This window comes from Oreochromis aureus, linkage group 23 (assembly GCF_013358895.1).
Source record: "Oreochromis aureus strain Israel breed Guangdong linkage group 23, ZZ_aureus, whole genome shotgun sequence".
Classification (NCBI taxonomy): Eukaryota; Metazoa; Chordata; class Actinopteri; order Cichliformes; family Cichlidae; genus Oreochromis; species Oreochromis aureus.
Window position 1 is genome coordinate 6,984,678 of NC_052963.1, and position 14,141 is coordinate 6,998,818.

The 14,141-nt window shown below is 40.8% G+C and overlaps 1 protein-coding gene across 6 annotated transcripts in view; it reads right to left on the minus strand.

Moving 5' to 3' along the window:
• The window catches only part of mgat5 (alpha-1,6-mannosylglycoprotein 6-beta-N-acetylglucosaminyltransferase), a 114,194-nt gene that overhangs the window by 16,039 nt on the left and 84,014 nt on the right, over nt 1-14,141 (minus strand). For all 6 annotated transcript variants that reach the window (XM_031757826.2, XM_039607557.1, XM_039607558.1 and 3 more), the window contains one exon: nt 10,844-10,977. In XM_031757826.2, coding sequence (XP_031613686.1) covers nt 10,844-10,977 — 134 coding nt within the window. The remainder of the gene's footprint in view (nt 1-10,843; nt 10,978-14,141) is intronic.

Consider the following 14,141-nt stretch of genomic DNA (forward strand, 5'->3'; position numbering starts at 1 on the left):
GAAGAACATTAAAAAAAACAACGAGCTAGAGGAGCATGACTGCAAAGTGGATCACCATTTTTTTTTGATTTATCGTGGATTTCCTTGGCTTTGCTTTCCTGTAATGATATTATGTCAACTTCTATTCGTGATCCTGTCTCAGCTGTCAGCACGCTGTGAATTACAAAGAAGTTACGACTTTAGAGCACTAACAGGCTCAAAGTCTTCCCCCTCTGACAGCGTGCGTGCACTTGGGCGAGCAGAGTGATGGGCACCCGTCCGTACTGTACGTATATGTGTAGGTTTCAGAGCGCGTGCGACATGCAACATGAAACCAGGGAGCGGATCGATTGCGGCGGCCTTGTACAGGAGCACGTGCTCGGGGAGTTATAAAATAACTGCCTGAGCTGGCGAGGCTGATTGAAGCAGGGGGAGGAGGAGGAGGTGCGTTTTATGACCTTGTAAATCAGAGGGAATTTGTAAACCTTGGCTCAAAGAGGAAACAGGAGAGGAGGCTGCTGCTTTCTGTCGGCTGAGGGATGAGTGTCCAGGGATGGAAGCAGACAGCGTGAGCGACACAGAATCGGAGAACAGCAGACCGACACACATTTTTGGTTTAAAGAGAATCTATTATGCTTTTATTTGTTTCCTTTCATACGCATACACAGTTAGAACAGTGGCTTATATTAAACATGGATAAAAAATAAGGCCGGTGTAAGTACAAGTGATCTCTGTAAGCCAAAAAGCTCAGGCTTTAGAGCTGTTTTTTCTACTCTTGGCTCGCGACATCTCTACAAACCTATTTACAAAGAGGCAGCCAATCAGAAGAGGTTTCGTAAAGGTAGAAGTTAAAATTTTTTTCCAGACAGCTATAGGATAAAAAGGAAGATTATTTCAACTGGTAAAACACTGAGCTAAATACAGTGGTCTGACATGTTTAACAAAGAAAATCATTGAAATACATGTACACAACTGTATATAGTCCTCCTAAACTTGATTTTGTTCTCAGGTCTCAAGTTAAAGAAAAAAGAGCAGACTGAGTCGAGCAGTAACCTGAAGAGGCGCGGGGAGCTTGAGCCTCATCAGAATGCAGACAGATGCACGCGGTTCGACTTACATGACCATCAAACTGCCTTCAACATCGAACATCAAACGCACCTCAGATCGGCCCCCTCCCCAATCTGAAATTATTTCCAACTGACAGACTCTGGGGGCCCCCAAAACTGCAAGCTTGTCAATCAAAGCAAAGAATAAAATAAAGTAAAAAAAAAAAATCACTTCAGAGAGACGGGAAAAATCATTTCCCTCCACAACACTCAGACCCATTCAACACACATACTGCAGTGATATACTGAGCCTCAGAGAAAGGCTGCAGTTTAAGCGTGATGTGTACATGGTGCTGCAAAAATCTATCTAACCTTATCTCTGTCACTGTATGTTTTAAAAATCAACCACAGAGTCACTTCAGGGAGGACACAGAGTCGAGCTCAGTATCACATCTGCTGATGGCTCAATGATTCCCTTTCACACATCCCAAAAGAAAATATCGCATAAACAAATATGTAAAGCAGATGTAGTGGCCGACACAATGACTTTAGTCATCAGGTACCATTCATACAAGCAGAAATTTCCCCTTGTGGGACTAATAAAGGTATATCAATATCAATATTTCTATGCTTTCTACCTAACATTTGTAGAACTTGGGGTTAACATCTTGCTGAAGGATATTTGGCATGCAGACTGGGAGCAACCAGGAACTGAACTACTAAACCTTCTGATCAGCAGATGACCTCTGCCTTAGTTCTACTGAAAGAACTCCCAATGTTTCAGCATACCAACTCTGTGAGTATGGCCGCTTCCTGTTCCGACAGGACTGTGCACCAGTACAAAAAGCAAGGTCCATAAGGATATGGATGAGAGAGTTTGGTGTGGAAGCACTTGTCAATGTCATTTCCTGAACTCACAAATGTGCTTCTGGAAGAATTCCTATAAACACACTTCGCTGAAGGGTGGGGCCCACATCATATTAAACCCTACGGATTAAGAATGTGATGTTACTCAGGTTCACACAAGTATGAAAGCAGACCAGTGAGTGCTTTTAGCTTATAGTGTACATACCAAACCCCTGATGAGTTACTAATTTAACAGCTCACCATTGCTGCTCCCTCTGCTTCTATTAGTACTTCCAATTGGCCTCCAGTCGCTTCCTATTGTAGACGCATGTGTGGTTAACAACGGCGGCAGGTGCAACGCTTACAAACACTGCTTCTCTTGTGATGATTTCACAACGTTTAAATGCTTTGAAACCATTGCTGTGACAAATATTAAAGCACAATATAAACACTGGAATACTTTTATCAGTGGGGCAAAAGGCTCGATCACCAGTGTGTTGGCTCATTTGGTGCTGCTACCTTCATGTCCTTCATACCTTCAATCTGGAAAATTCAATAGCTACCTTGACAGACACTGAAGGAATAGCCACAGGAATGCTGGTGATAAATCTGCATCCAGAGATGCTTGGAGTGCAGTCAGGAAAGGTCATTACACTTCAATACCCTGCAATGCCCCATTAGGCAGAGCAGTCTCTAATCTACTGGAGGAATCTGGTGGTTCCACCACACGGAGCATGTTTTTGATTGTGAGACAGTAGAGGAGGTGCTACATGACTGCCACCCCAGCTGTGTGTATAGGCTCTGCGTTAATCATCCAAGTGTTTCAGCCTGGACTGGTGTGTGAGAAAGCATTGAATTTCAAGTCCTGTAGAGGAGGACTAATAATAATAATCATAAAAAAAGCAAACAGAGACACCGCGGCTATAATATCCTTGTTTGCCCTGCTGTGATAGAAACACCTGTACCTATCACATGCTTCAATGGGTGCTATTAAAGGCTTGTACATGGTAGCTCAAGGCACAGGGGAACACCATTTCTCCATAAATTTAAAGCACAAAAGGGTGCAGGGAACAAAATAGGTGCTACTGGGAGGAGTTTAAGCTAATTCCTGGCTAAGAAAGGCACTCACATTCAGTATGGATATGGTGCTGGGTAATACATTTCTCCTTGTTAACCAAATGAAGCTACTATAATTTACTGATTTATTTATGGTTTCTGTGTGTTCTCCTGCTCTGTCCTTGTGCTGTCTAAATGAAACACTTCTCCTGTAAATGTTTGTGGAAGCAGAGAGTGTCAATATTCAATGCGTGCTTCCTCTTTACTTTTATAAAACCAGGACATACAATGACAAATGACCCTGCCAGCTTCACTGATCTCTTTAAATCACAGAGCTGACAAATCAAATCTTCTCACTGGTTGAATTATCAACTGCCACTGCTTCACAATTTCAGTGATTGAAATCAAATTTCAATCTAGGGTAGACAAACATTATTAAAGAATTATTAAAGACTGCGTTCTAATTGTCTGTCTGCTCCTCAAATATAATACTGTATACACAGTGTGTGTGTGTGTGTGTTAGTTCTGCTAGCGTTGTAGGTACACAGCCATGGCTTTTATTGGTTTTATTAACCTCTTTGCCACACTACTAACAGAGGACGTCCAGCTGATGGTCAGGTTGAATTTTTATTTTGAACCAAAATGGGTATTCTTTGTTGTCCCGTATCCCTCGTTCTGTAGGAGGGTTCTACCTGTTAAATGGACGTTTTTCCTTCTCGCTGTCGCCTAATGCTTGTTCATACAGGGTCATCTGATTGTTGGGGTTTTCTCTGTATTATTGTAGGGTCTTTACTTTGCAATATATAAGTAGATAAGTGTCATACATGGGGCCTGAAGGCCGGAGGTGGAAAAATCTGTTCATAAAAAAATAAATCGTAGCCTAGCCTTCATTCATTGCAGTGGTACTAAAGTTAATTCATTCATGAATTGTATCATATATTTGTATTTGAATGGTAACACTGTTTTCTACTATATCTGTATTTGAAAATGTAATTATATATACTGTATAAAAAGTATAAAAACTGTTTATCAGAAAACTGAGTAATTTCTAAATTTTTGTTTCTTTGAAATACAGACCCAGGCTTAGTTAAAGTATTTTATCATGTGTACCAAAATTTTATGAATTTTAGTACATTTCAGCACCAAATGCATGAATTTAGCTGCTAAGTATTGTTTCTTTTCAGGATGTACTGCTTTTCCAGTTGCAAAATACTACAAATGGCAAACTGAATATTTAACACTGCAGATCAACAAAGAAAAGCAATAACAGCTCCCACCTTCTGGAAATGTCTTGAGCCTAATTTAATAAAACATCTGTGACAGGAGAAGTCAATTTAATAACCGCAATAAAAAATGTTTCCAACCCAGCCCATCTCTTCCCTCAAACTTCGTATTCAGCTTTAATGTTCGACTCAACCGGATTATCATAGAAGGGGAATCACAATGCTGTCTGCTTATGAGCCTACAAGGGTTAGAGTGCTCCGACTGTGCTGCTTCTGTGAGCTCCGTGTGTGCGTTTGTGTCTCTCTCCCTGTCAGCGCGGTGCGATTCGTCTTTCTTCACCATGTCCTCTGATCTGCCGCCAAGGGGCTGCAGCTCTCCCTCTCTGTACAGCCCACTCATTCTCACCTTTCTCCATGTTCCCTTCTGTCTCATCAAATGCTCTCTTACACGCTGAATGCTGTGAAATAGGAAAACCGACTAATGTAGCGCGCTGCTGCTGTAAGTCAAGGTAAACGCAATAATCACTCATTGATGTTTTTAATTAAACCTAGACGCGTTACAGAAGAATCCTTCCTCTTTAATATATTATAAATCTTCTAAATGTATCATTTTTACTTTTATTATTACAGTTACAATTAATATTGAGTTACTGAACGTTAATGGTATCATTACTGCCTGTTCATTGCTCCTTGGTGAAACTGTATTGCCATTACATTCTTAACATTGACCTGCCAGGAGCGGACACCGACACACAGCTCGATCGTATAGTGTGTGTGTGTGTGTGTGAATGAATGGAAAAAGATTAAGGGGGGGCATTCGGTCACTCTCAGCTGCTTGGGTCTGCATTTCTACTCCTCCAGCTATGGGTTGCTATAGAAACAGCTCTCTCAAAGGAAGTCTAGCCATCTTATTTCAGGTCTCAAAAATCAACCGTGGCTCTTATAAAAACAAAATAATTTTTAACATCCAGGTCTTTTGTTCCCCAGGACCTCCCTCACTGTTTCACGTGCAGCCGTGCTCGACCTCGAGGTCAGATGAGCCACCTGCTACCGTGTGCTTTTCAGAGGTCACACACAGCCAAATGAAAAACAGCCAGTTTACTATTAATGAGTAGAGGTTTGCTACTCATCACTGTTACAGAGCCAAGGACTCAATGCAATATAAAAGAAAAAAAATGCTTTTGAAACTTTAGGTTATTGGCCACTTAGGAAAAACAAATATAACTATAGGCGATTTTTGTCATGCCTGCTGCACTTGTTTAGTTTGCTCATGTGTTAAAACATTTAAGTGTTATAAAACAAATCCATAAAGCTATACAGATGCTGATAATCCTGGAACTGAAGGCAATTTATACAGTACATTCATGCATGTTGATTAACAGACATATGATCAGCTACGATCGCTAGAGTAAGATTTTTATTAAAGAGATCTACTCATTTCCACCTCAGTTTTCATAATCCTGGTTAGGGATGGGTATCGTTTAGGTTTTATCCGATACCAGTACCAAACCGGTACTTTTGAAACGGTGCCGGTGCTTAAAGAATGGAGAACACAAAATTGGTCCAAAAACCTCTCATGTTCAGCTGTTTTTTTGTAAAAAGATAACAATGTTAGCCTTTTCTGCAGCTATAGGGCATATATGGTCTCACTCTTGGCTGGAAGCAGTGCTTAAACAATGGAAAAAACACAAACTTTGTCCAAAAACCTCTCATGTTTAACTGTTTTTGTAAAAGATAACAATGTTAGCCTTTTCTGCAGCTATAGGGCATATATGGTATCACTCTTGGCTGGAAGCAGTGCTTAATCAATGGAAAAAACACAAACTTTGTCCAAAAAACCTCTCATGTTTAACTGTTTTCCACTTTTTCTTTGGTCATTTTAGCCTTTTTGGCCAGGGTGAAGGGAGTATCTGCCATCAAACAAGAAGACAGCCGCATGTAACTACGACGGTGTTTGCTAGTTCACCTTACATGCATTAATGTAATAACGTGATTAGCGTACTCAACGTAAATTACACACGAACAACATGAAGCTACTCACGCAGAGGAGAACGGCTGCTGCTGCCATCATCATCCGTCATCATTTCTGCTACGCTGACAGGGCTAGGGGCCAGGACTCTCCTCTCCAGGTTTTTGGGGGATGTTGCTAACTCCAGGTCCGATAACAGGCACCACACCCGCAGTAGATGTGCCGGTGTGAGGTCTCGCAGCAAGCTATCAAACACGGTGCATTTCTCGGCTTTAAAAAAAAAAACGCTATGCGTCGCCAGGTGTTTCATCAGATTTGAGGTGTTACCTCCTTTGACAGTATCACAGTATCAGCTTAAAGCACTTGTTGCAGGCTGCTGAGTTTGCATCTTTTGCTGTGAAGTACAGCCAGACTTTTGATCGCTTCGCCTTGGGCATTTTTAATCTGTAGCTCTGCTCTAAAAGAACGTACGTACCTGGGCCCGCCTACTACGCTTGCAAAGGTAAAATGATTGGCTAGAATCCAAAGTGTATGACATCTCAGGAAAATAAAGCACCGAAATGTGGGCTGCTTTTCGGTCTGGTTACTACCGTTTATGTCAGAACCGGTGCCATCATGGCACCGGATACCGGTACCCATCCCTAATCCTGGTCAACACTGGGCGCAGCACTCACAGCTCCCCCGACTCTAAACTGCTCCCAAATAACCTGTGACATGTTTTCGTTTCACACAAATCACACAAGACTTAATATTTCTGTTGCCCGGGGGTGTCGTCTGGCAAACAGCTAATAGGAGCATAATTGTATAGTGAGCCTTGGTGCCACCCTTCCAGTTCATCTCCACCTTTTTCATTTTTGCTCACTTTCCTATCTTTGAGACAACTTTCTTCTAACATGTAAAGAGTTGGGTTGAACAGTGGGTAAATGGGGCTTCTGTATTTGATATTACTAATGTCATGTAGAGCCAAGAGTAGAAAAATACAGTTTGAAATGGAGCATTTAGAGGAGTATATATGTATATAAACTGACCTTCTTATTTAACGTGTTGGCCATGCTTAATATAAACATTCAACATGTCCAACAGCACACATAAGATAGAAAATGAGGAGATATAATGATTGGTTTCTTTTAAGGGACCTTTGCTGTAACCTTGTCTCGGTCACTGTCTGCATTTAATGAGCTCACAGTTATTTCTATTTGCAACATTTCAGCCAGACAGACCTTATCACGCATGAATTTTTCATGACACAAGGAAGCGCTTCTGACACCAGTGTTCAGGCTCTGAGTAGATATCCTCTCTGGAGAAGGATGTAATGAACATGGAGCACCTCCCCCTCTGTAAGCTCCCAGCATGTGTGTTTTTTTCTAATTAAATCTCTGTGGGGTTTCAGAAAGACTGCATTTTTCTTGTTCCGTACCCCGTGTTCCCACCAGATTCCTGTTTGGAGGTACAAATATGGCACATGGGTATCGCTCTTGCCCACATGAAAGGTTTAATAACTTGTATCTTGCAAGATTTTTGAAAATAGCTCAAATTATGTAAAAGAAGAAAAAGAAAAAGAAAAGTATGTATAATATTACAATAATCTACACAAACGTTATAAAGGAGAGGGTGTGCCTCTCTGTGATCGATCTACTCCACACACTGCTTCCCATCACACACCTGTGGGATGAATGTCACCAGCGCACCTTTGCATACTTTCAAGGAGCTTTGTTTCACATAAAGTTTATTACCCACCAAACCCCACATTAAACCTCCAAAACTGAGGCCTGTGCAGGAGGCAGTTTTCAGCTAAAGTCCGCTGGCTCCTGTTTGGGCCACACATTTTCATCCTCAGTGTGAACTTTCTTCACGCTCCTTTGCTTTTTTGGCTCAATAAAACAAAAACATTTGATAAGACTTATCTAGAGATCAGCTTTACGCTCACTGAGAGCAACAAATGAATAAAATAAACGTGAATTTACAAAGCGCTGCTGTTCGGATGATGCATAAGAAGCTTTTTTTTTAAAGGCAGTGTGAGCTCTGAACTAGTGTGGACATGGGTTAAAGGGGATGTGAGAACAGAAGCAGAATCTCACCATTTCCTCTTCCTGTCTCTATTAGCATCATTGTACTCCTTATGCTTCTATGGCAACATTTTCCACTAGTGATTTAGTGGGCCAACGTAATCTAGAACGGTATACTATAATGGTTTGTTTTATACTACAAATTAATTCTGCAACAAAATAATTTTTTAATAAAAAAACAATTAAAAAGTAGAAAATACTGAGTGCAAGAAGTACATCTTTTATATACAGTTTATCATCAAACCCTGTCCTTTTGTTGCAGTCTGAGTTATTTTACTGTTAGCTAAATAAAATCATGTTTTTCACAGTTTGAATTTACCTTTAATTTGACTCAAACTCATAAAGCATACATCACAGGCAAAAATAATGAGAAAAACTGAAGAAAGGAATCGTAATGATAACGAAAAGTAGACAGCTCTTATTGGGAATTGTAATTTAACGCCAGAAATCCTTATGCCTCTTCTTACAGCAGGTCTCACTTTCTACTTTAAAAAAGATGATACGTCATTTTGAAATGAAACCTCTCGAGTACACAGAAGGAGATGGCAGCACGGCACGGTTTAAGCGAACAAGGAAGGGAAACGCAGTAAGCCAGTCAACTCGTTATCAGTCAGCCCTAAAACGGCCCTTTAATTAAAAGCAGGAGGTAATGAACGCGCTCGGGAGTCTGATTAGCAGCTAATGCCCCTTGCTGGGAGCTGATGGGCTTCCCCGTCTGCCCTTTTAAAGCCAGACTGAATGGCACAATACTGTGTGTGTAGTGACTCACCAGAAGAAGCCATCAACCACAGCAGTATACCAGATACCTCTGGATTAAAAACTGTAACACCTCGGGATTTACAGACTTATAAAGTGGCTTGGAAGTGTAAGTGTTTAATATGTTTTACATTAGGAGGGCTTTTTTTTTTTTTTTGACTTCTTCTCACTATCCTCTCTGAGGATGAATCACATCAGTGGTTGGCATAACAATAAGTCAGTCAGCTACTAACACCCTTAGCAAGCCAGCAGGGAATAATAATAATAATAATAATAATAATAATAATAATAATAATAATAATAATAATAATAATGATACTAATAACAATAACTAGATAGATAGATAACGTCAGTGCTAAGATGAAGCTCAAAGTCTAATTAAAAACTGTGCAAACAGCTAATTACATCGATACAAATAGCTGAAATTGTCAGCTAGATGCATTTAACAGAAATGAGCATGCTAACAAAGTCACCACCGGCTGTAGTACGAATTGAAACAAACACAAAATGAGTTTCTTCGTATGAAAACATGACAGCGTGAACATGTCATTACTAACCAGTCGACTGTGTAGCAAGAATAGGCCAACGTGCTCTGCTAGAGCACCACTGTGTGGAAAACGAGGGCTGTCAGTTACTGATTAATGTACTTTATTTGGATTGCGGTGTTATATTTTGTGTGTAATCTGTTTGTGATGATAACTTTGGGGGTCATTATGTTGCCTTTGTTAGAGCAGCTAAAGTAATATTATCTAATGCAACACTTAGTTGATTATTGCAAGTTAATTTAGGGACTAGAGAGCAGCTTGTCCATGAGTTAGATAGCTGATTTAATATGTTTCACCACAAATATTAGCTTCAAATTAATAATCGCAGTTTTCATTGTGTTGCTGTTCTTAGGAACAAAATCCTTCCCATCAATATCCTCTGCACACAGTGCAAAGTGTATGCTTGCAGACAGGGTCACTCTCTGTCAAGTGAAGGCTGTCTGCGCTCTGTTTTATTTTAAAGCTGAAGTCTGCTGACGCAGTTAGAGCTGCTGAGAACTGTTCTCTCAGATTTTCAAAGACACAGTAAAGGTATGAATAAAAAAAAAAGTATGCATATTTTACATGAGCTTAAAGCCAGCAAGTAAAGTTAGATAAAAGCAAGTGGAACAATCCACAACAACAGTATTATTTCCAGAGTAAGATCATTAATCGGTTAGGTTGGGCTTATTATTTAATCCTCCACATCTTTATCACACTGCCTCCTACACGAGGACAGTTCTCTTTGTAGCATCTATTATTATCCCATCGAGTTCAGACATCTATAGAGTCAGTTGGATCTGGAGCAACCCACTCAGAAGCATACATGGTGTCAGCTGAAAGCTCATCAAGGCCTGGGTACTAATCCAGCCATCCATGTCGAGCCAAACAATGTTCAAATCTCCCCAAAGTCTCCAAGCCATTTTTGTCTAGGATACAGTAATCCCTTGGTCTCTGTGCTGCAGAGTGAGCATGCATTTGAATATATTAAAACCTCCACCAAGGAGGTGATAAGCTGAATTTGAGCTCCTAAACCAGACTGCTATTAAGTTTCCTGTGAAAGTTTCACCCAAGGTTGTTCAAAGAGTTTCACTGCAGAGCTCTCAGAGGGCTGACAGTGGGTTAGCCTTGGTGCACTGGGCTTCTCTGGCATGCTTAGTGAAGTCTGTCCCTGTCATCTTCACAGGGAGGACATACATATCTAACTTTGTGCCCATTTGTAAGTGTTAAAAAGGTGGAATCTGCAGGTGTATAGACACAGTGACTGCAAGCGGTGAATGTCGATCATAAACATGTGAAAGAAAAACATAAAGGCACATATAAGTAACAATATAAATGAATTTAACTTTAATCTAAATGCATTTAAAGATGATGTTACCTTCCAGAAGTTGTCCACCTTGCCATAGACTAGTGACTGATTCTGTCTCTTAACGTCATCGATGTGCTTGATGTCACTGGCGTTGAGGTGCTGCTCCACAACAAAGCCCAGGAAACTGTTGTCTGGGGTGTGAGCTGCGAGAGAACGGGGAAAGAATATGTGAGTAATTCTACAGAATTGGTGTCATTTGTACCTGACAAAGGTCAGCTTTGCATTTATGTGTTAGGCTTTTTTTGGTGACATCTATATTTAAGTCAGCACACCACGTGGCATCGTTCAACATTAGCCATGAGACTGAGACTGACTGACTGAAAGACCACGTGCACCTAACAATAACTTGCTTTAAAATTTTGTTTAGAACTCTGATGATGTCACTGCATCAGGGCTTGAATATGAAAAAGAAAGAAACAAACAAGGAGGACGATAAACGTTTTAATTTCTCTAAAAATAAAACACACTTAAATTGATCAGAGTCGAGCTTTGCCGGGAGAGAGACCAGCGCACACTGCATCCTCGTTCCTTTCATTCCACTTCTACTCAGTGTTGAGTGCGGAGCCTGAAGCTGGCAGCGTTTTACCTCACTAGCATCTGCCTTGTAAAACAAGTGTGAAGACAAGGGTTTGGAGCGCGGACAAGAAAAGACTCAGTCAGGAATTAAATGGCTTAATAACATCATTTAAAATGAAATAACGGAGCACTAGAAAGCAGCCCGTGCCTTCACCTCTGGAAGCGAACGGAGCGAGGTTGTGTTGGGGAGGCGGTTGGGTGCGCATTTGTGGTTTGAGCTGGAGCTCCGGGCCACTGCGGTCGGAGCTTGTTCTTACCGCAAGCTTATTACTACAGAGGCAAACTGAGGTCAGTCAGTCAGGGGAGACGGAATGAGCTTCAGGGCAGTAAATAAAGGAAAGATTGAGAGAGGAATTCAACTACCTGCCAGTACTTAAACAACTCAGGTTCAAGCGCTGCAAATGAACTGCGCATTAATAATACTTTATGTAATATGAAGGAATATATTGTGACTTTTGACACATGATGGCAGGAATACAGAGAGCATGACTTTTCTCAGTTCTACAAGTAAGATTGACGTGTTCTTTGTCATGGTGTTGGCTGGATTGGTACAGCGTCTCGCTTGAGAAAGAGACGGTGTTTGCTTTTGCCATCTCACCGGGCAGTTCACATAATGGCTCAGGCTTAATATGTTTAGACAAACAAAAAAAACAAAAAACAAAAAAAAAAGGGAATGACTATGCAGAGTAAATGAGCCCAGTAACAGTCCACGCAACTCCTGAACGATGACAAAAATATGCAGTCGCATCCTTTTCTGCAATGACTTGAAAAGGGCGCAAGGAGACACAGTTGTTACGGTCTGTCTGAACATAAAGCAAATGCAGATTTCAAAGTTTCCATGACTGTGCTGAAATATTTCATTTGGGACAGTCAGCACACGCGGTCACCTGTTACACGTCAAACTCTTCACTTTGGGGAGATGCACGGTTACATAAGCAGCTTATTCTTTGTGCAAAGTCCTGCGGGGCGAGGGTAGAACACTATCATGCGATTTCAATTCCTGTCTATTATAGTCAAAAACTATTGCTCTTCACTTCCTAACATGAAAACACAAAGGAACCTTTGACCCAACATTACAGGTGATTCACTTTGTGTGAGGAGTGTGGGAGAGTGCAATAACGTGGGAGTAGCTGTTGTGGAGATATTGCCACGTCTGTACGAGGTGTCGGTGTGGGAAGGAGTCAAGCGCCACTCCCAAAATACACAATGTAAGGTTAACATAAAATTGCTGATAAGCACCGATCTCTTTAAGCATGAGAGCCCTTCCCTGTGACATTTAAAGGAATTTTGACAATAGATGGAAACTGCCACATCCTAAAGACTTAAAATTCAGGATTTCACATCCTGTGTTACTTCAGTTGTGACCTTTTTGTGTGTTCATTTGTGAGTCTGTCAACATTATCTGTGGATTATCCCTTTAATCTCTTTTACTCAGCTAACTGTCGTCTGTGGGAGGGAAAGAATCAGAGAATAAAATTTATATTTTTGATCATCGTTACTGTGTTACAGTCATTGTACTGCTCCTTGTTTATTGGTGTAACCCTTTAATCCTTTGCATTTATGGTTCCTGAGTCCCTTCCTTTTTAATGTCTTCCTATATTCCCTCCAATCCCTCTTTTACTTTACTTCCTGCTTTTTTTTGAAAGTCAGCTGCTCACTCTCTTTGTTTATACTTCCCTCCTTTGTGTTTTTCCTGCCCTCAGTAGGGTTTTGACTTAATTTACCTGTGCCTTACTATCCATGTCCCTGGAGTGTTTAATTCAACTGATTTCCCACTTAACTCACCTCTTTTCACTTTATACACTTTATACACTTATATACACGACCAGTTGGGGATAAGGGGAGGGCCCCTTATCCCCAACTGGTCGTGGCAGACCTCCTTGGGCCTCTTCATGTTAAAATTGAGTTTTTCCTTCCCACTGTCGCCAAGTGCTTGTTAATAGAGGATTGACTTGATTCCCAAGGTTTTGTACTATTGTAGGGCCTTTATCTTACAATACAAAGGGACTTGAGTGACTGTTATTGTGATTTTGCACAATATAAATAAAATTAAATTGAAAGTATATTTAGTCAGGCTGTGATCTGGTGTCCTGTTGGCTGCTGAACATCTTCTCTGTGTTTGGAGCTACTTTACAAACATTATTACGGCTGTGACAGTAAAAGATTTTTTGAGAAAGCAGAAACATATATTTAAAGTCATTGACAGCTGTTAGTGTGGAAAGGATTACAAAGCTAGCATGGTAAAAGCTAGATTGGAGAAAAACTTGGAGCAGAGGTCAGTCTTCATATTACTCCAAGAGCTGATTGACCACTCAGCTTATATTTAACATTATATTTAAATATGCATTTTAATATAATGTATTTTTACATAGTCAGATCCAAAAAGATGCCCACTCAGATGATAACAAGACACTATGATGGTTTTCTAATGCCAAAGAGGCGGAGGTGTCCTGAGAACTTGGAGGAGACTGAACTAACACTCTTCCATCAAGCTAACTGTGTAAACAGGACAGGCTATTAATTAGTGTTCAGCCTTCTTGATGCACTTGGTAACAGATGCTTCTTGTCCCACAAGGGCTGCTACTCAAAATGTCACTCAACTTGCCACAGCTTCATTCGCTATTAGCTAACAAACAGCCTGGGAGGACAGCGTTGTCGGAGAAGCACTTCCTCTGAGCGCCAGAGGTGAGGGAGCAAATTTGCTTTCTAAGGAAGCCTAGACTCACTCTGT